General features: G+C 39.5%; 1 protein-coding gene across 2 annotated transcripts in view; it reads right to left on the bottom strand.

The window, feature by feature from the left end:
• The window catches only part of si:dkey-112m2.1 (transmembrane protein 132C), a 178,776-nt gene that overhangs the window by 11,809 nt on the left and 143,353 nt on the right, over positions 1 to 23,614 (bottom strand). For both annotated transcript variants that reach the window (XM_051938986.1, XM_051938985.1), the window contains exons 6-8: positions 11,435 to 11,578; positions 4,765 to 4,973; positions 876 to 1,185 (exon numbers count right to left, since the gene is read on the bottom strand). In XM_051938986.1, coding sequence (XP_051794946.1) covers positions 876 to 1,185; positions 4,765 to 4,973; positions 11,435 to 11,578 — 663 coding nt within the window. The remainder of the gene's footprint in view (positions 1 to 875; positions 1,186 to 4,764; positions 4,974 to 11,434; positions 11,579 to 23,614) is intronic.

The raw sequence follows: 23,614 nt of genomic DNA, 5'->3' as shown, positions 1-23,614 counted from the left end.
TTACCGAGTGATAATACTCAACGGGAGGGTCAGAAATTGATGCCCAACTCTGAGGTTCATGGCAAAACCACAAATGTGCACTTGCAAGTGGACAGAATGAAACCTCCAGACTATGACTAGGAATTGTGCATCACAAAAGTAAAGCCACCAAATTTAAATCACAGACAGTTTTGGCTTTTTATAAGCAGCGTCCCACAACTTCTGTATCGCACTTCGTATTCTGTTTCTAGTTAGCTGTTAGCTGTCAGTCAACAGCACATCTTGGAAAAAAAAAATAAAAAATCTGCTGCATGGTCCTATACAGGTACTGTGCATATGGATTCATCAAAGGTAAAACGGATACCTTTCAACACAGGAAATCACATTTCTAAGAAATCAAAGGGATGAGCTAAAAGAGGGTTTAAATCTTGGCTTCCCTTGGAGTTGGAAAGTTGGGTTTTTATACCCTGCAGTGAAACTCAACAGAACAAAGACGCACTGTTTTAAAAGTAATACTTTTTTAAAACATTAATTTCAGCAAGATTTTCCATTGAAACTTTGCTAAAACACATGCCAGGTTTCAAACCTTTACATCACTGCCTTTATCTCAGATGTTTTTAGCAGGACAAATAGATCCAATGTTGTGCTCACTGATTGCCTCTCCCTATTGTTGGGGAAAACAAATAGAACTAGTCAGAGCCACGCAGGCAAGAAGAATGTTGCCCTAAAGAGGGAAAAACTTCTGACATGACACACATTTAGTTAGTTTTTGCAGCCAGCATTGGTGACTTTGGTTTCTGCGTTGGCTGAAAATTGGATCCATTGACCCCCATATCCAAAATGCAGATACACGATATTGATCTTAGTAATTCAGGTATGATATACAGACATACAACCTGTAGTTTGGTGGTTCCAGCATTAACCCCGATCACGACTTGACCCTCCAGCAGCTGGGCAACCCTCGGGTCCTCCACCCTCAGAGAGTCCTTAACCATTTGCGTCACATCCACCTGCCAGTCGGTACCCAGCAGGAAGTTCTGCTGACCGAGTCCGTCGTCGTCTGCGGCTCCTCTGATTTCTCCGCTGTCGGCCACAAAGTGGGTGAGAACACGGAGAGTGGTGCTCTGGTATTGGGCCCCACAGGTGTTCTCTGCCCTGTCCTCTGCAGCAGTGGCGCCATCCTTGTCATCAGTGACTCTCTCATACCTAATGGAGAAGGAGAAGAGCAGCAACTGAGCAAAAGGAATGAGCAGAGATCAATTCATGACGAAAAGTAAAGTTTGGATAAACGGAATTCTGGCTACTTCTGAGGTGAAAATTGCTTGAACCTCTATGTGCTCTTTGTGTCACCCTTAATGTCATGAAGTCTAAAACCTTCTAAAATATGTTTACTGCAGTCAAATCCTCCAACGTCTGCGGTGCTGCAGGCTTCCTGAATTTCCAAAAGTCACAGCCTCTCAGTGTTTTCAAAAATCCATTAAAAACAGCTTGTAGAGACAAACTGCTGCATGGCTTGCTTTCTCATTTTCTTTTAAAGGGCAACTGATATTTTTGCTGTATGTCTGCCGTTTATTTGGCCCACGGCAAACACTTTGCAGATATAGCCATTTCAGAAGATATGTTTTATAACAAATGGATGTTTGCAATCCCCGCTGTGGAAATTTGTGCAACATTTGTTCTGTTCTTTAGCTCCTATTTAAGAGAAGTGTGAATACCTTTATCACATTAATAGACCCACATTACACTGAATAAGTTAGGAAATAAGGGGGAAAACAACCCTGCAATGTGAAAAATAGGCAAAATCCTGCAAAGAATGAGGGCAGAAAGGAGCTACCATGAACCTGACAAGACATACAGATACAGGAAGACGGTGAAATGTAAAATAACAGACACGGAGCGCAGCCTAAAAGCCATTAGACACAAATTAACAACATCTAGATGTCTGGTGCATGCTTTGTTCTACTTTATAACATTAAAGAGCTTTTTCCATTTCATTCTGCTTTTCTGTATTGTATTTTCTCAGCAGTATATCTTACTGTCAAAGGCACAGACATCACTCTTATTCATCTCTTTACTTTCCATCACTCTTTATCACTGGATATGGTTCTGTTTGTTTGATGTGCATTGTCACTGTCATCTCTCTCTCACACTGTCTCTCACTTTATATTTCTCACATCAGAGTCTTCCTAGACGTTTGCTGTAATCTATTTTTCAAGTTTCTTCCTTTGCCTTTCCGTCCCCTCTCCTACTCTCCCCCCTTATTCTCTTACTCTTTTAAGCTCTGCCTGCCTCTCTCTACTGGTCAGGTGGCCAGGGGGAGTGACAGTGACAGTTTCCATTAGGTTTAATGAGGCATGGCTGGTCAGGCAGAAAAACAGGCTGACAGGTTAACACGATGTGGCCCAATGACTTGGCTTAGTTCCTAACCTGCCTTCACCATGCCCTCCCCTCCTCTTATTCCACATCAGTGAAGGGACGGCAGTCTAAACCAAGGTGACATTTGTGGCTGGCAACAGAAACATGAGGTCAGGGCATGTTTGTAGCAGTGAATGACAGGTCAGCCACCGCATTGGACTTTAATGAGGTAGCTTATGTGCTGTTGGGAAAGCGAGAAAGCGCACGGAGGTGGAGCTCACACACACTGTTAAACCCATGCCGGGAAAATATTTTTCCATTTGGCTTTCTTCCTGTTTTATTTATTTTTTTCCCCATAAAAATTGGCACATAAACCCCACACATCATGTGTTCTTCATGCAATGATGCACTTGAAAGACATGACTGATGGGATCTGGCATGGACGGCAGGGGGGTATTTGTGTTAGAGTGCCACCCTGTGGGTTGTAGGCTAATTGGAAATGACACTGAATTGACTTTGTGGCCGAAATGCACTTTGAAAATACACTTATTTAGCACTCAAAAACAATATATAAGTCTTTATTGCATGCTATAAAATGCCAATGTGTTGTAGTTGCAGATGGAAGTGTTTTCTGAGTAGTGCAGCTCTTGTCACCATAAAAAGATGCTTGTGATAAGGAATGATGGTAAACTTCTCCTTCATGCTATAAAACATAAAACATCTGTTCATAAAAATACTTCATGTACAGGTTTTCCAAAGCATAAAAAGTGGATATTTTAGATGCATTTGAAACATTTCCTGTATTATTCACATAAATCAGTGTTGTTCTGAACTATATATTGCCTGAAAAGAAGAAGCTGCAGCAACTATCCATGTACCAGCGATGCTTGCTTTATCCTGTAGAGCATTATGGGGAGGACTGGAGCCTAACGCAAGAGCGAGAGGCCGGTTGCATCTTGAGTCTGTCACAGGGCTAACACAAAGAGACAGACATGCACTCTCACATTTACACCTTCACACCTGTGGCCAGTTTAGAATCACCAGTTAACCTCTCCTGCATGTGTCTGGACTGTGAGAAAGAGCTGGAACACCTGAAGATAAACTACCACATGCACCTGCGAACTCTACATGGGAAGGCAGCAGCAGAGAAGCAGATTCAAACTCAAAACCCATGTTGTGAGATGATGATGCCACCACCATGCACCCTGTCGCTGCAGTACAGGGAAGCTAAAGTAGGCATGGAGAATTTAGAAACGGTGCCACCATTACATAATTTGTACATCAGTGAGAACTTCGAATGTGAATGTACGTTGATGTAGGAAAAAAGATACGCAAAGTGTTCATATTCAAAAATTCATATCTATTTTTTTCACCAAAAATGTACAAGATTTATCTTAACAGTTTTTAAAATCCAGAATACAAAATAACGGCGCAATGGAATCTAATTTAAACTTTAAATAGAAACAAAACAACTTTTCCATTTACAGTGTATTGGAGGTCTAATAAGTCACCTAAATTGTCAGATAATTACCGTTTTCATTCCACTGTAAAAATTGTGTCCTAATGTCATATCCTAGCTCTATCACAGGGCGTAAACACTCCCCAGTGTTTACGGTGTCCATGGGATAATTTCACTCCTTTTTTTTACTTTCAGTGCTTTTCACCAGAGCTACTGTCTGTACGATTCCAGTAAATAATAATTACAATAGCTATTATTAAATGTAAATGAGCCCACGTGCTTCACTAATCATCTATTTTCATTTACATAGGATTATTTCTGTCATAATCATCTACATTCACATTAGAAGAAAAATTCCCTAATTTAAATATTGTTATTAGGACTGTCTTGTAGAACTCGCGCTGCGCCGCACAGATCATTGTGCACTATATCACTTTTCAGCCTCGGGAATTTTGCCCGAACTCTGTAATGCTGAAAATTATTATTCATTCCTTATTCAGTATAAGTACTTTTTGGGAGACCAGCCCAATGAATTATTACACACTCATTATGCAGCTGTGCCTGCATTTTATGCCTCATATGTCTGCACCACCACTACCAAGTCGATTTATTGTAGCCTTCTTTTATTTCACTAAGTGAAGAATCTGATTGTCACACAGGAACTGTTAAGACTGTTCAGGATAATGACTTCGATTAATGATTTTAGATTTCTCCTGCGATTATTGTCAAATTGCCAGCTTTTGCTACAATATATACACTTGATAAAACCCCAGAATTCATTATATTTCTGGACCAAGAGTTTAGCTTGTTGAGGAGTTTAGTGTTAACAAGCAATGATCAGGTTTACTGTGCAACTTTGCCTTAAAACTGCTGGTATATAGGGTTGCTTAACTTAAAATTATTGTCCACTTTAGCAGTAATGCATTATACAACCTGCAACAAGACGGGCACACCAGACGATCACGTCTTACCTCCTGTTGTTGGTACTAGCAGGAACCCTCCAGCCCTTAATCTGGCTGAGCTCAGGGTCGGCCACGTCGATGAGCAAGGGCAGGTGAGGCATCCATACGCTCATCTCCAGCTGTGCGCTCAGAAAGCTGTAGGTGAAGTTGAGCATCACCCTGCTCTTGCCTCTCGTCTCCTTTCCATTGACATACACGTAATCACAGCGTTCGGACACCTGGAGGATAAAGGAGGGGGGTAAATTATAGAGGATAAAGGAGAACCTGAACCAATTTCATGAAGGACAGATAAGTACTGAAATCCTTTTAAAGAAAACATACACTGTAAATGTAAATGTTCTGTATTTCATCACGAATGCGGTAATGAAATTTTGCCTTGCTTGGAGAAAGATTATCGTCCATTCTTTCGTCCAGCCAAGAGCCTCTTCAGAGATACTGGAGGGTGTAAAGACTTGGCATCGGCTCAGTGAAATTTCAAGTGTCAGGTCTGCTCAGTTTCCTTCCTTCCTTCTCTGTGTGTGTTTGAATGTGTGCAGATCCGTGCTTAATGTGTTCAGCATACAGTAATGTGTGCAGCAGTAACGTGACTTTGGTCCAACTCAACAGATGGAGCTCTGAAAAGACACAAACCTGTTTCATCCAAGCAGAGAACAAAACACAAGCTCAAACTAAATTATGACTGGCTGGATAAAGTACAACTCCAATCAGTTACCAGCATTTCTTAGAAGCAGCTCCAACATACAGAAATGAATAGCAGGAACATCAGAAGTATCTGTCATTATCTTCAAAGCATCAGAATCTCCTCCTCAAACATTTTTCCCTCTGAGGACCAAATCTATTTAGCAATCTGTCATCGAGTTTTGTTTGTAATCACTCGCATTTCAATTCATTTCAATCTCAAATACCATCATAAGCTTGATTGGCACAACTGCTAATTTCAGCACATGTCCCCAGTACTGACAATTGCTTCTTTATAACCAACCAGTCACAAGAAGACTGTCATCTGTCTCCACTTCTTTGCATATAACTTGGCAGCTTTACTCTCAAATGATGTCAGACCAGCCCCTCTCTCTGAGGAACAAAACTGACAGCTTGGTGTCTGTCAGATCTCTCCTCCTCCCTTTCATTTCCTCTTTCTCTTTCTCTCCCACTCCTTCACTCTCAACCTCAGTCTACTCCAAGTGCTACTGTACCTCCTACATGTTCCTTCCTCCTGTAATGAGAACAGGTTGTGATTCAAAAGAGGATCATTCCTGTTGAAATCAAAGTAAAGAAAAGCTTAAGCAAGCAGTTTCTGAATGGTGCCAAACAATGTCCATCCAACTGCACCTGTCAAGTGTCTGTCGCTACATTTCCAAAAACGTCATTTATTGCGCATACATTCGTGAACAAAAGTTTACATACACGTGTAAAGCGACCCCTCCGATGAATCCTACAACTTAGAATTTTCTATGATGAAATTACTGAAACGCATGCATCTCATAAGAAACAACTATACATTTAGTTTTTTTCATGGATTGCCTTTGGAAACATGACAAAGCCTGCTGGGTCAAAAATATACACACAGCAATTGTAATATTTCGTACTTCGACTACGCGGTTTTGTTAGCTGTCCACAAGCTTCTGGTTGTATCTTTTTACCACTCCTCTTGACAGAATTAGTGCAGTTCAACTATATTTTTGGCTTTATGACACAGACTTGTTTCTTCAGCACAGTCCACAGGTTCTTGATGGGATTTCAATCCAGACATTAGAAAGGCCAATCTAAAATCTTCATTGTAGCCTGATGTTGCCGCTTCTTTACCACTTTTGATGCATATTTGGAGTCATTGTCTCGTTGGAACACACAACTGTATCTAAGACCCAACCTTCTAACTAATGATTTCAGATTTTCCTGAAGAACATAGAGGTAATCCTACTTCTTCTTTATTCCATTTACTTTGTGTAAAGCACCAGCTCTGAAACAGCCCAGAGCATAATAATACCACCACCATGCTTGACAGTAGGTTTGGTGTTCTTGGGGTTCAAGGACTCAACTTCTCCTCCTCCTTCAGGTCATTGTGGCCAAACAGCTCAATTTTTGCTTCATCTGACCACAGACCCTTCCTTTCAAAGACCTTTTCTCTTTAATTCGTTCTAGTGGCCAGTACAGGACAGATTCCACTGGTAAAAAGAAGTTTGATTGTATAAAAGTGTCACTTAATTTATCACTTCAATAACCATTCTCCAAATCAGTTTATGGTCTTAGTTGCTAGTTTTAAGTCACCTTCATCAGCATGATAATTTAGTCAATTATGGCAACATTTAGAATAAAATGGAAGCTAAAACAAGATCTGCTTTAGGATGTGAGTAGTTGTAAGTTGCTACCATACAAGCTTGCATAGTGTTAGATTTCTCAAATCACATCCTGATTTAAAAAAAGCAAGATAATGATGATAAACATTCCAAACTTGAAGTTTCAAATTGTAGTCTACAATCTACTGTGTGCACTTTGTGGCTATGTCCATCATTGATATACAGTCTATAGTGGTGTAGTATTATTTTATTGGAAAGTTGTCACTTAAACTTAAGTGAACCTTCATCAGTTTAGAAATATTTCATCACAGCCATGAATTAAGGTTCATTTGATTTGTAAACATTATGTAGTGAAGGTTGAAAATTTGTTCAATAATCTGATGTTTTGTTGCCTTTTATTAAAGAAAAAATCTATTAAAAAATATCTCTACTCAAAGGATATCAATTCACTAATTCCCTTTTTTAAAAATTCCTGACAGTTGTCAATAAAATATAAACAAGATAATTGAAGATTTACATGTTTTTCACTGTTTTCTGACCTTTTCTAGACTAAGTAAATGATTGATTATGTTGTAAAAATACACATGCAAAGAAATGTACAGAAAAAAATACCTTTTGTTTAATGTATTCACGCTGATCATGGTGCAATGGCAGAATAACACTCCTACATGTACGGTGTGCAAGTACAATGGTATAAATTTTAATAGCTGACTGCCCTTGTGGGTGCTGCACAATTAGTGTGAGAAGGTGATAATGGATTACATATTGTAGTTGTGTGCACATTGAAACATAAAGTCACATGTACACACACACACACACACACACACAACAGACACTAATGTGCAGGAATTCTAAAGGCAATTATCCAGAGAGTGAGCTGAAAGAATCCACTTCACTCTTCCAGTCTCTTCAGCCTTGCCTCTATTTTTGTTCATTTTTTTCTTTGTTCATTCTCTCTCTTTCTCACCTATCGACTATCTCTACCATTCAATCTCCAATTTTGTTCCGCTCTGTTTTTACACTCAAGATCCGTCGGCGTGTTTCCTCGCAAAAGGTATTTTAGACGGCGGCCGTACAGATTGAATTGAGATCTCTGGAAAGTGGCGTCTTCTGCAGCGATATGAAAAACTTAGCTCCTGACTGATCTCTGTAAACCCTATCAGTGTGTCATGAAAACATGCACAGATCACTGTCACATCTCCATGGAAACAATTCACTGTCTTACCAACTGTGCCACACATGAAGACAGATAAACACACAAGTCAAACCGATTCAGAAGGAGGCACACATGAATGAGTTGACAAGAGGCTGGGGAGAACACGCTACTATCGATTGGTTGTCCATGTCTACAGAAAGTGTTGTATTTGACACACTAATAATACTACAATGGGAAATTTCTTAAGTTTATGAAGATGTTTTTATTTCACTTTAACTAATTAGTTTCTATGTTAAGCTGCAATATATCTGAGGATAAGAAATATCGGTAAGACCCTTTTCCTACTTGACTGTTGCTTCTATAGGTGTAATTTCCATTATTCTAAACTACAAGTATGCACTAGTGTGATGCTGATTGGTTCATTGGACACTCTGTAGGGGTTTACATCTATCTCGTATGAGTCAGGAGATCAGACACCTTCTTGTTTTTATTCTGTTTATTCAGCTGCACTTTGCTCTTTGTCTGAATCTACAGCAAAAAATCTCTCCCTGGAATCCGAGGGAGAATGAATTGCAACCCCAAGCTTTAAAGGGAGGCTTAAGATTTGATAAATCCCATATAAAATAACATCCTCTTCATTTTTTATCTTATGAGAAAAAAAAAAACATCCAACAATATTTGTTTTTCCCATCAAAAAAAGGCATGGAATGACTTAGAAAGCAATTTTAAAGTGGCAAAGGTTCACTGAGTTGTGCTAATTCCTGTCCTCACTTGTTACTGTAGGGAACTGAATGCCTTATGATCCTGATAATGAATATGCAACTGGCATTTACAGATGAAGAATTGCCAGAGATTATTTTCTGGCTGGCCACACGAGAACAGATCAGCTGAAAACAACAGTTCTTGCACAGAAATGGGGGTATTCATGTCCACAACCAAGGGTAAATCATTCAAAAAAAGGCATTTTGTCTGTTTGGCTACGACTTGCATCACAGATTCCACTGAACTAAGTAGTTAAATCTTACTTACTTTCTCGGTTTGGCATATGATTAATTATTTTTGGGTTGCAAACGGAACTTAGTTGAATGCAACACACTCAACATGGCAAAAATCTGACTGATGATTGTGCAACTTTGATGGAAAAAAAAAACCTTTAAAAATAACAAGGAAAATAAGTGTTTACTGTGATAGAAGTTTGAAAATAGTTGTCAACCAACATTTAATGCAGCAAGTCTGTGTTCATGCCACTGTGCTACAAGAAGCAACTCGTCAGGCAGTTAGTGAGGGTTCCAACTAACATGCCGTTTTTTGTGTTTTACCTCAACATCTGGAAAATGTGTCTTTACAAAACAGACCAAAACTGCAGCAATAAATCTGTTGAATATATTTTTCAATTAAAAAAAGACCCCCTTCATAAAGTTCTTGTAATTCAACTTGCAAAGAAATTCCACGGACTATCCTCGAGGGCTAAGAACATTAGAAAACGTTAATTTTGCGTTGGCTAACTCATTGAATAAGGGACTGATTGGTTCATCTCGCCAATCAATGCACACCGCTCAGCCACAACATTATAAACTACTGATAGGTGTAGTGTACAACATTGATCATCTCATTACACTGCAACGAAACTTGGAGGTGAATTGTGGAGGTGAATTTGACGTGTACCACACAGATCAGAGAAAACCCCCCGACAGCAATAGCTCCCTGACAACAGCAGCCTCAACAGAACACACTGCTCAGGAGCAGCTGGAGAAATACAACAAAGACCCCTAGGCGTTGACCTGACTTCCAACTCCCCAGATTTCAATGCGATCAGGCATCCATGAAATGCAGTAGAATAAACTCGATCCGCTGAGCCTCTACCCTGCAACTGAAAGGACCCAAAAGATCCGCTACCAGCTCCCTGAAAGGTTCCATGTCCATGCTCCAATGGATCAGAGCTGTTCTGGCAAAACAAGGGGCACCTACTGGATGTTAGGGCAGCTAGTTTTAATGTTGTGGTTGGTCATAGCGGTGGAATAAAAGAAGGAAAAGACTGAAAATCTTCCTCTAGCTTGACTGGTTTTAAAGTGAGCTCACCATGATCCAGGCTGCAGAGTAGAAGGTCTCAATGAAACTGTGAGGGGAAGATGGAGATGTTTTATTTTGAGATTCCTTTGAAAATCGAGTGGAGAGAGGAGGGGTACCACTTACTGTTCCCAAACCAGCCGGGTGGGCAGGGGAGTACGCTACTGAGGTCAGCGTCACAATGTGTGGTACTAGTTCAGTGGATAATTAAACCCTTTGAGAGATCTGTCTCCTCTCTTCTCTCTGATATGCATGTGGCTACAAAGAAGCACAAAATCAGATATGCAATATAACACAGATGCACTTGTAACGCTATTCTTCTGCTCTTGCACATACTTGCAATTAAGAAAAAGCACTATATTTCTCTCATTTAAATGTTTTTCTTCTTTCGCATAATCCAGCTGGGGGACGGATATTAAATCTCCAGCAGCAGTTAAAAAGCTCTATCTTTGGCCACCACCTTTGCTTACAGTTTTTAAGGTCAACAACAAATCCTGTGTAACAGTTCCCAAACATTCAATAAGGTTCCAGATTAATTGCCCAAGCTTTGTGAAAGCCAATGAAAATCGCCTCACGGAGATGTGAAACTTAGTTGAGATAGAAAATCAATCACGGAGAGCACTTTGTCACCTTTACGGTTCGTCAAAGTTATGCTATTGGCAAGTGGCATGGACACAGACTGATGAATCTTCTTGTTGCATATGGCCAGTTTTCAATCAACAATATTTGCAGGGGAAAAAAACAAATTAATACTACTTCAACATATTGTATATCCAAGTCAATAATGTTGTTTGAAGTTACATGAGCTGCTGGAAAGTAAATCTCCAGTCTGTGGTGATGCATCGGTTGTTTTGCCCTTTGCTGCTGCTGCTGCTGTTATGTTGCAGTGTTGGCTTCACCGAGGACCACCTGATGAAGTGTCACTCTAATGGCACAGCTGCCAGGCGACAGTCCCCTGCTATCATCATGGGAGAAAACCCTCTTAAAAGAAACTAGTGGCTGTGTCGATGAAGGCAAACCGCGTCACTGCACCACTTTTACATCGCAACACCCTTTGGTTCGTTCTGCTCGTTCACCCGTGTGTCGCACGAAAGCTGAACATTAAGACAACTGGAGGGCGGTGATATGAAAGTAGACTCTCAAAACGCGCGTCTCCACTTACCTTGATAACCTGCTCATCTGTTGACCTGCACTCAACAGACTCCGTAACATCAGAGACCGCTCCATCTGTCCCTACTGTGACTACCTTCACTGGAACAGCGACGGTACGCCCGGTGAGGACAGCTGTGTTGAGGATCTCGGTGTCCTGTAAAGAGAAACAGAGAGACATATTAGGATTACTGTAAAAGTCTCATTCTTTATCATCAGTTACTGCATGTACTGATAAGTTGCATGGCTATCACATGACAAAATAGCATCAACTTCTTGTTTGCAGAGTTCAACTCAGCAGCTTTTATGACGTAAAACTCTGCTTCATCCACATCCTTTATTTGCAGTACATTTGGCATAGCTGAGTTTACTAAGATATAAATCATGTATGTGTTCGGGGAGGCTTTTTTACATCAGAACCCTGATTGCCATGCAGATTGTTTCAGTTCCATCAAATTGCTCAACTTTTCCATCATGCGTAACTGAACGCAAAGTTTCTCCAACCTCAAATATTGCCGACATGCTAAATGTAATTTTCCAAAGCTGTACAGAGCATGACAATGTGTGTGGATGTCTGTGTGTGTGCCCTGCTGTAAATAAGTAAAATACCAGTAGGATCAATATATATTTGCAGGACTTCTTGTAACATAGTTGACAGGTATCATATTTGACATTTTTGCTGCTTTCAGACCTAAAACCAACATGGCCGCCTATAACCAAACACCACACGGCATTTTTACAAAAAGATTCTTCAAAAATATTATATATACAATTAAGTAAAATTGAAATTGAAAGTTATTTATAAAGATATTGTAGTAAACCTGTTGACTACTTTATATTAAATAAGTCAAAGCCTTGGAGTCTTTCCAGTCTTTTCTTCAGGAGGAAATGACATCATGTGGAGCAGGTCATGTGATCTTGTACTGATGAAGACCGGTACAAGTTGTTTTGTAATGGGTAGCTTAGCTGAAAGTGATTTTTCGGACACAAATACAATTTATTATTTTCCATATTAAAAAAAAAAAATATATATATCTTTCATGATTATCTCAACTTAATAAAAAGAACACAAAACAATTTTTGAATCAGCTCATTTTATTATTGTTTAGCTAATTAGACGGTGGTTGTTATTAAATTACGATGGTTATTTAATTGACATTTTAGTGATATCCAGTCATTTTTTTATTAATAAGTGATTGTTTTTATCATAAATGATGGAATTTGTAAAGCCAAGATCATAATGAACATAAAAAACATTTATTTTGTTTTAACTTTTAATAAAAAATGTAAGCAAGAAGTATCCTATGTACTTCAAAAATCCCTCAATTATATATTGACCCAGTAACAAAAAACTTAATGTCCTTTTAAAAATACTGTTATATTAAGAAGAACAAGTAAACAAACTCCTTAAAGTTACAAGGCCAGGCTAAAATACAGCGCTGCCAGGGCAACAAACAAGAACTGGAAGGTTGTGGACATTTTTCAAAGTAGCTCTGACATCGCTGAAGGGAAGTTCATAATATTTTTCCAAAAATTGTAAAATCTCGAACGAGCTTTTGATTTGAGGCTGGACCAAACAACATTTAACAGTATTTGTTTGTAGATTGGACAGAGAAACTTTGCTCCACTTTGAAATTCAAGAAATTCCTTTAATCAGTTAATTTGGTCATTTCAGCTGTTTTAATAGTATTAATGAAAAGAACACAGGCACTTTCTGACTTCAAACTGTGCTGCAGTGCATTCTAGTAGAGAAAACCAATCTTCTGAGTTCAGTGTTTGAGGGACCTCTAAAGCCAGTTTCTGAGCTCAAATAAAGATGTTCATTCTCTCTAGTTCTCAGTGGTGTCCTGCCAACCTTGTCATACACCTCACAGTGGTGAGTGTGATAATTGTGTGCACGAATAAATCAAAGGGCCTTATGGTTGACAGCATCCAGTTGTTTGAGGGTAACAGTAGCAGCAACCTGAGCATACAGGATGTCTCTATTGATTTATTTATTTTTTGCTTTGTTGTATGTTCTAATGGGGCAAAATTGATTTTATTCTTTAATTTTGAGCAAGATGATCTTGTGGATTTTGAAGATCACTTTGTTGTCTGAACAAATTTCTGGCTAGACTTCCGTTATTAGGTGTAACATCAGAAATAAAGACAAAATGGTATGTGTTTCTCTGCTGATTTGTGTTCTCTCCATTCTCAAATGCTCACAAAGCCCCATTTCCACTCAACATTTGAGACCCGTCACATCAGGTGCCACTTTGAAATGTGTTCAAGTAGCCTGACTTCATAATAAGATGCTCTGAGCAGCACTCTAATCACAGAGATGACGTAACGAACAAGAGTAGATGAGTGGCTATGTTGCAAGTTATATGTGGGTCATTTTTTCCATTCATCAAAGCAGAAAAATGGGAAGAATATGGATCACAAGTTTTCCAAACCTAGCTCAAATCAGTCCAAAAGCAGCACAGTTTATTATTCAGTGATATGAATCAGTGTTATTTTTGTGACAATTGCTTAATAGCTGATCAAAACTATTGCTGTGAATTTTTCACCAGTGCACAACAATTAGCTTACACTCGAAAGGTACTCTACCAATTTAGCATTGCACTCCTGAGGGATTCGAATTGAAGCAGCAGAACCAGACATTCCATGGATTTTCATTTCGTGCCTACTACACCCACAAAGCAATTGGACTGATGACAGCTCAATCAGAGGTTGTGGTCGAATAGTCTTTTTTTTTAGCTTTGCAAGGTTCCCAAGTAAGTGAAATGAACCAGTTGTATTGAAATGTGAGTCATGACGAGAGCTGTTTGAGTTCTCTAAATGCTACAGAAAGGCACCTCAAGGCTTCCTTTCTTATCTCCTTCAGCACAGGATACAATGGTCCAACCTTTACCAAAGGAAAGGAGATACTGTTATGTCGTAAAGAGGTGTGCCATCCATGCCAGACCCACGTAAACAACATGTATCACTGCTTAAGCCTATAAGATCTAGTCAGTGCAGCCAGATTCTTTTATAGTACGGTTGTCTTTTCCTAAAACCTTATGAATTCTCCTTCACACCCTTCCTCAATCTCATGAGTCTTTCCATCAAGGTAAAGAAAAATTGTTTAGGAATGAACATGACGGGGCATAATTTTTGGACTATTCAACTGCAACCAGAGGTATATGCCTGAAATGTAGCCCTGGGCCACAGAAGTGTGGTAAACTCACTTACTTCTATCTCCACACTAATGGATTTTTCCGTTTTAAATTCATAGTCTTCATCCCCAACCAACGCCGCCCCAAGTGGCATCCCCTATCACTTAATCAGAGTCTCTGCAGCTCCCTCTGGAACCACAGAAGACTTGATATTGGCATAAGACATGCAGTACTTCTCAAAACCTGTAAATATACCTTGATGTATACAAGAGTGTCTTAAATGAATGGCTTGCATTGAAGTGGGATCACACCGCAGTCGTTTGAGTCTTTCAAAGCTGTTCCTCAGAACTCATCACAAGTTGAAAAACAATAATGCTTCATGTCAATTTGCAGTCAGTCAAGAGATATCACAAGATACACTCGAGAGTGGAGGGCCTTACAGAAGAGTAGGAAGAAGATAATGAGATCAATTAAGACAACGTCTGGTAATCCTTGAGCTCTCGGTGTGTTGGTTGTACAGAGGATTTGCTCTAACAGTGGATCCTGCTCATCACAGCTTAGTTTCAATAAAAGACTACTAAGAGGCCTAACCCTTTGAAAGGCAGAGGAAAACTGGTCTCCAGGCAGCTCTTTGTTCGTCGAAACTGTTGCCTCTCTGTTTGCTTTGTTTCTTCACCCTCATGCTATTTTTGAAATTAAAAAGATATAACTTAAAGCTAAATTGCACATAGAGGAATTTCATGCCTTTTTAATGAGAGGTAAAACTTCTAATAAAATTTTAATAAAGTGTAGAAGTTATTTCATTGTTTCTCATGAGTTGAAATACATGAACTGCCCGATTTGCGTCTCAAATGTGCCAAAATTGATTTAACCACCAGCTTATAAAAGAATTAGAAGGTGAGGAAAAAAATGAAATAATCCAAATCTCAGAGAGAAAACTCAAAGAAATGTGAACTGTGCTCTCACACAAAGACCGTTAACTGTCCACCATGAATTTCACCAGCTCGCTCGGTAAATGTCTTTTACAATACACAATGCATTCCAATCATGGCTTTTTACACCAGTATCCAGGGAAATGTTGTCACCTTGAGCTTCTGCTTTTGAAACAACCTTGGCAAAATGTGCTCAGGTGAGTCCAAGCTTTTCTTTAATATTTTAACTGTGTGAATCAGGGGCGGCTGGTCAATAGAGGGCGCTAGGGCGCCGCCCCTCTGTCTCACATCATGTAGAGTCACAGCCCTTCCTTTAATAAAACGTTTTTAAAATTACATTTACATATATATCCTATGTTTTTAACAAGCAAAATGGATAATAGAGCCTGTAGAGAGTTACTAAAATGTATAATTTGTCATAAAAAGTCAGATTAGAAACGTCATATCCGGCCTGGGGCGCACTCATCTTTCCCCATTGACTCTCGTTATAACTTTGACATGCGCAGTTGGTTCCTCTTCAATACAAGAGACAGGAGACCGCGGGGCGCAGAGCGATCAGAGGGAGACAGCCTGTCTCCCTCTGATCGCTTTACACACCACCGGCCATGGGGTGGCAGCAGAAGTGAGCGGTTTGTTCATCCGCTTGCCTTTAAAACTTGCATACAAAAAATAACAGAGATGTAGAGGTGCTGGCTTTAATCTCTAAAATGTGAGGATTTACTTATTTGTCATTTAATAATGTAAATAGAAATGTTAGTTGACACAAGTGGCACTTTAGACTGAAAGCCTGTTGATTTTCATATGTTCTGAAATCTGAGGAATTACTGTTTTTCTTTATTTTCATTGTAAATATTTAATGTTAGTTGACAGAAGCACTTTGGGCTCAAAGCCTAAGATAAGATAGGTTTTATTTGTCACATGCACAGTTATACAAAGTATAATGCCTAATGGTTTCAGTATTTTTTTTTGTTTTCAGGGAAAGTGACAAATTTTTATTGCTTTGATCTTAAATATGCAGATTTGCTGTTTTCTCATTGTCATGTCAGGTTGTTAATGTAAAAGTTAGCTCACAGAAGCACTGTCTGCTTTAAGCCTTTTTGTTAGGGTTTTTTTTTTAACAAAATGTCCAATGTTTGTTGGTTTCACTGGTATGGATTTGTTTTTGTTTATTTGAGTATGTAAATATAAATATGTTGTTCCAAAGATTTTGCTGGACAGAAGAAGCACTTGGCACTCTTTGAAGCTGGAAAAATGAATTGTTTCTGTTTTTACTTTTGAAGTAAAAAATAGATTTGCATATTTATACATTCTTAATTTGTTTAATTATAGAAAAGGAGATTTTAAGTGTTTGTGTACCAATTACACCTTATCTGGAGCAAATCATATCAAACACTGGGGAGATAAATTCAAATTCACTAGCTGGTAACATTTACGTGCATTTAATTGTCTATTTGACTCAGCAGTAGTGCTTAGGTGTACCCTCCTAGTGGTGCATAGTAATAGCACATCAAATGGCTGTGAACATAATTTACATCAGTTCTTGTATTCCGGTGTTGCCGACTCTGCTATTTGGTTTGGTAAATTAAGTGCGCCCCCCGCCCCCCCAAGAGAAAAATTCACTGTTTATCACGGCTCTTTCTCACACCATCTGTGAGCTTGTTTGGTCTGCTGCAAAGGAAATAAGATAGTTTCCAGAAAATGCTGCTGACAAATGAGGGATTCTGGAAAAAGCTGGCAATTTAGAGCTATCCTTTACAGGCAAAATTTCTAATACATTTCAGGCTTTATAATAATATCCTATAAAGTTGTGGGCGCATGCTTGATGAGTTTCAGTTAATATGGGTCTTGGAGAATTGAGGAACATAGAAAATATACCATCTCTCACTTTCTCAAAATGGATTTGCAACTGTATCGCATTTCTCACAGATTCAAATGACAATTACGAGTAGCGTATGCCATAAAGCCATCTCTCACCATCTGAGGCCCTCACATCAACTTCCATCCCTGCTCCTCCATATTTGCTGATCACTGTATGATTCCAATGACAAATTAGCATCTATAAAAAGTGCTTTCTGTGTGGTTTCTCCTCTGTGGAATGTTCTCCTTGGCTGTTTTTTCTTACTTAATGAGTCATTAAGACTGGAACAACACTGCTACAATGAAAAGAGGTCTTAATGAGCCCCAACAACACATGTTGTGAAGACTATCCATGCCACAAAGGACTGAATATTGAATAAGCTCAGGGATAATCCACATGATAACAACACTCAAGCTCCTGAATGAAATTCATAAAATTTACCAAGACAGGTTGAGTGACGCATGAGATACAGAAAGCAGTATCGTTTTCCATGAAATCTACCTACTTCTCACCAGGCATTGCCTTCCTGCCTAACACCCTCCTGTGGTTATGTACGTCTGAAATTCATGTCTTATTCATAGTCTATTGGTACACAACAGCAGACAAACCCTCATGTCTCCAAATAGCTATATTGGTAGCTTATACTTGAAAACAAGCATATTTTGCATATACACCAACCCATGCGTTTCCATACACATTCAAGCATATTAACCTTGACACACACAAGCAATAACACATCTTGCCATCCAGTTGAAAAGAAAAGAGGCATGGCTCGGTCCTCGTGGAGCAGCTTATCTTAACAACCTCTCATTGCAGTGCAGAGAGCAGGGCAAGAAAAGAGAAGAGAGACGGCAAGAGGAGGGAGAATCGATAAAAGGCCATTACGCTTCTGTGCAGCCAGTGTGCACGGGTGGAGTGTGTGGGGGCTGATATGGTGGTCCATGAATGATGTGTAAGGTAGCAGACAGCCTATAGAAGTACTGCTTGGAGAATAGTTACTGTATGTGAACGTCTGAAAGCTCAAGGACAGAAACTGTTGTTGTTCTACAACTCTGTGCAGTATACAGTATTCTTCAGATCTGGGGACCGGTCATGGTCACAGTGGATGTATGGAAGCACTTTTAGAATTGTCCCCCAGCTTACAAACTGCCATGGAGTGGCAGCCTGGATTAATTTACTTGTACCTCAACAAATAATAGGAGAAAAAAATTCTGAACAGAGGAGTTTCTATAAAATATCAAATCTGTAGTGAGTTTGTGGTCATTTGCATTCCCTTTGTCCCTGGGACTTGTTACCAACACAGAAAACAACTAGAACTTTATGTTTAGTGTCTGTACTGCAACCCAAACCATGACCTTCTCATGAACGTAATCAAGAAGATTTGGTGACTAAACTTAACCAAGGACTTATTTGCTGCAAAAACAAATGCAAGCAACAAATGACAACTACAGAAAACAAGTGACAACAGAAGGAAACAGTGACTGAAAAGCATTTGCACAGTTACATTGTAAACCAAACTACGATCCTCCCCTAAACCTAACCAGGTAGTTTTGGTCCCAAACTGAACAAGCAGTTTTACAGCATATGCAAAACAGTGGCTGAAAATGAAAGTAAACAACAACTGCAAACAATTTCAAACAAGGGTTGCTCAAGAAAGAAAGTCTCTTGGGTGAAAGTTCAGTGGATTGTTTCCTTTTACAGACTTTCTAAAGAAACTCGCAAGTCATGTAAAATGTACACGTCTTGAACACAAATCAATAGAAATGAACTGGCAGAGAATCTCACGATTTCACAGCCTAACAGTTTGTGCTGTGCACCAACGTAGCAGTTGCACATTTTGGTGTGAGACTGCATTTTTGAGTAGATCTAACACATTATATAGCCAGACAACCATTCCTGTTCAAATGGCTAAACTCCTTAGAGGAAGGCCTCGGCCTGCTGTTGGACTAAAAGCTCTGATTTCCTTGCTGAGCTGCACCACCTCGATGCAGCTTTTTGTAGACCGTCTGGTCTACAATCCTGTTCTGGCTGCCTGCAGAAACCTTGAGAAAAATCAAGGACAAATGGCTTTTTCAACATAAACATATGGACATACGGTATGTCTAAAAGGATGGTTTCTGTCGCTATATACACATACAAAATGAAGTGATGTCATGAATAAAATGACATAACCACCTTAAGTGTGTGAAGTCTCCTGCAGCATGTACAAGCACAAAAGGTGCCTTTAGAGGTGGAGTGACAAGAGAAGTAACGACTAATCATATGCACTTATTCTAAAGGACAAGAGGAGGAGGGGAGATACACATAGATTAGATCAGGGCCTTGAACCTTGCTCAGCACGAGCACTTTCTTATTCAGTGAGTGAACAGATGCCTCTGACCCACGGAAAACCACAGCTCAACTATTCACTGACCAGCCGAGACTGACAGTGAGCTCACAGGTCCCGTGCTCGGTTGGCCAACAGCACTTGTGAGGAGGATTTATATTGCCACTGCAGCACTCTCAGCTATTCAGTTCATATCAATTATCAATAAAAAGCCTATTCCCTCCAGCACCTATACAGCCTCCCTCTGCCACTCTCCAGCATCGGAACATCTCGCAGCCTATAGCGGCAGATAAAATGAAAGCCGGGGCAGGGGGGAATCAACACCTCAGAGGATTTTTTTTTCCCCTCTACTTTTTCAGAAATGGCGATACAACAGCAGGGGAGAGCGGTGTTCATACAATGTAATCTCTTTTACGGTTATGGCTTGGGAAAAAGGCACAGTAGCCGAGTTATTCTGCACTGCGATGCTGAAGTCAGAGAGAAGCCGGAGCAAAGGTGCTGATAACCGAAATGACGAAGGATGTGATCGAACGGGCAAAAAGATGGGAAATTACATTTTGAACCCCCCTACACAGAAGTGAGGAAGATGTCAGTCATGCTAGGTGCAGCTGCTGAAAGTTATCAAATACCAGAGACAGAATTTTTAATTCAGAAGTGAGTATAGAATCAGAATCGGAAAGCCTTTATTGTTAAGTGAGTACACACACGTAATTTGACTTGGTGTATAGAGAGCAGTGTCTAGCATAAAACAACAACGGACAGGAAAAGAATCAATAAACAAATCTAAATCTGAGAATTCATCACAAGAAATGCTACAAGTAAAAGTATAAGAATACTGTGTAAAACCAGAGTAATACATCAGAATATTATTTACATGACAATATTTCACATAAGGGTACTGATGAACAAAGCACAGTACCTGATTTACAGAAATGTAGACTAAAATCATGCTCACTTTGCACATGCACTAAATACTACATGAAAGAAAAGTGCAGGGTAATTGAATCCGAAGTTTTCTGTAAGGATGAAATAAGCTGAATAATCAGCTCTCGTGTCCCTACTGATTTACCTCCAATTGCCAAAGCAGCTGTAATTGCAGTATTAACAAATAAAGAGTTGGGGGCAGTTTAGGGGCATTCCGCCATGACCAGGAGTAAGAAATACCACTATTGATTATTAAATCAGGACCTGCAGTGATTTATACTCTCCTCATTAATTAGATATTGATTTATTACTCGTTAGCGTGGCAATCAGTTGGATTTTGCTATTGTGTACTCTGAGCTCGAAATACTTTTAGTGAGATTAAATATTAAGCCTCTGTTGTTTTTTCCTGCCTCATACTTTCTCACTCTAACATTAGGAGAGGAAATGCCAAAGTCGGCAGTGATAAATCGGCTGTCCCTGCTAAAGCCTGTCCATATTTGGAGGACCCCCTTTTCTGTTTCTGGAGGCCGTTTGATTAGAATAAACCAGAGCGCTTGACTGTGCTGGACCCCGGCCCAAGCTGGCCAAATAAAAGAGTCTCAAGCCAGAGTGACAGAGCGGGGGAAAGGGCTGAGGGAAGGCATGCCAGAAGGAAATAAACAAACGGCAACAAATGACAGAACGGACAGGCTAAGCTTCAAAGCAAAGCCTGACTGACGCACATAGAAGTGGTATCTCAGGCCCTGGGAGATGCAAGTGAGACATGTTGGGTGGCAGGAGTGAAACAAAGTTTGTCCGTGTGCCTGCTGCTGTGTGTGATATTCATTCAGGGGGTGTTGCTGGATCTCCACCGCTCTGCTGCATGCTCACTGTTACTAAGATTCACACACGGAGGATGGCATGGCTCCTACTGGGGCCACAGAGCAACTGCAGTCAAGCAAAAAAAAAAAAAAGAGCATCTAAATGGCTCCAAGGGGGGATGACTGCAGTTAATTTATGCAGAGTAGAGTATAACTGATTTGATTGTGCTTTTTCATCATACGTATCTGCAGATTTTGTCGAAATGTGCAGATAATCCAGAGTTGCATGATGACCTGATCCTAACTTATGATCTGTATGTGTTTTTTAGATTAAATATGCCTCATATGATGCATCGTAAACTTTTTGGCTTACAGTCTGCTGAGATAATGTGTTCCCAGTGCAAAGCAGACTAGATGAGCATGCTTGTAGTGATGAACCCACAGATAATTATCACTCCATTCTTCAGTTTCCCTTCAGCCCTACAGAGCTTTAAACCACTCTCAGCACAGGCATCGAAGGCACTGGGTATTCTCCTCAAGAGTTGGTGGAGTTAAACAGAGCGTGAAAATAGGACTTGCATTCATTAGGTGGCCAGAAAACATGAAAAGTGAACGACAATGTTTGGTCTGTATCTGCATGTTGCATTTGCCTGCGTAAATGCTCAGTGATGACAGGTCGGTGTTGTGCAATCCCTAAATGGCTCAAACTATTGTTCAGGTTTCAAAAGCTCAGACTATGCATCTTTATATGTTTATAATTACATTTGTGGTGTTATCAGATTTCAGTCACATGCTTTATTGCACAAAAAATATTTTTTCCCCCCACATGTTGTACACTGCTGCTGCATTTTGTCTTGCTCTTTGGCCGTGTCCAATATTATCCACTCATTCTCTACTCCCTATCCATGAACTACTATACAGTGAACTATGCAGAGAGGTCCTCATCAAAACTCTGACTCTCAATTCTTGATGCAATAGTTGCGTCATGTTGTCACTGTCATTTATTGTCATGTTTTAAGTGATGCCAACTATGGCAGTAAATTGACCCGCATTTGTTTCATATTTTCCATAATTATTTAATGGAAATATCTTTTTTTTCTTTGTTTGAGTTGTGGTACATTGCTCTGCTTCCATTGAACATACTAAAAAAAATTATCATTTCTAATTTTTATATTTTTGCGCCATCACTAATGGATTTGTTCCATGCCTGTTGTCATTTCAACAGGCTACACATACAGAAAAGATGAGAAAATATGGTGAAATACACCCAATACACTAGCCGAGAATTCTCCTTCACCACAGTGCATGATGGTATATGCTGCTTGGTTAGTGATCATTAGCTGTACACTACTTTTCACAGAGCATACTGAGATATTTTGAGTTTTTGAATATTTTTTAATATATTCACTTTACCACACTTACTACCTTTGAGAGTCTTTAACAGGATTTAAACTTATTCCAAATATAATTGTCAGACCTCAAATGATTAATTGATTACCTGGTCTGTAATTTGACAGAAAATAATAGGAAAGCAATTTTTAGATAATTTCTCACAACATTTCTAGGCTCTAATAATAGAATTGTAGACCAGCTACATTGGTGAGAGATAAGAAACAGCAACACAGAAGAGAGTGGCTGAAGGAAGCTCAGAAACTGAGATGGCTTTACCCACTATTTTCCCCAGGGATCCTTATCAAAAAACATGCAGTGGCAAGAAAAAGTCTGTGAACCTTTTGGGATTACTTGAATTTCTGCATAAATTGGTCATAAAATGGGTTCTGGTCTTCATTTAAGTCACAACAATAGACAAACATAGTCTGCTTTAACTAATACCACACAAAAATGATATGTTTTCATGTTTTTATTGAACACGTGTAAGCTAGAAAAAGTAGTTGAGCCCCTTGTTAATAACTTGTCCAAGAGCAAACTGGAGCCAAGAATCAGCCAACCTGCAGTGTAATCAATGTGAGATTGAAGGTGTTGGTTAAAGCTGCCCTGTCCTACAAAAACCACACAATGGTTTTGAGTTTGCTGTTCTCAAGAAGCATTGCCTGATGTGAAACATCTCTCAGAAGACCTACATTCGAAACTGATTGACTTGCACGAAGCTCGAAAGGGTCACAAAAGTATTTCTAAAAGCCTTGACATTCATGGATCCACAATAAGACAGATTGTCTACAAATAGACAAAGTTCAGCACTCTTGCTGCTCTCCCAA

The sequence above is a fragment of the Acanthochromis polyacanthus genome, chromosome 18 (assembly GCF_021347895.1).
Source record: "Acanthochromis polyacanthus isolate Apoly-LR-REF ecotype Palm Island chromosome 18, KAUST_Apoly_ChrSc, whole genome shotgun sequence".
NCBI lineage: Eukaryota > Metazoa > Chordata > Actinopteri > Pomacentridae > Acanthochromis > Acanthochromis polyacanthus.
The sequence above is the reverse complement of the archived record's forward strand: the minus strand, read 5'-3'. Positions and strand labels throughout refer to the sequence as shown.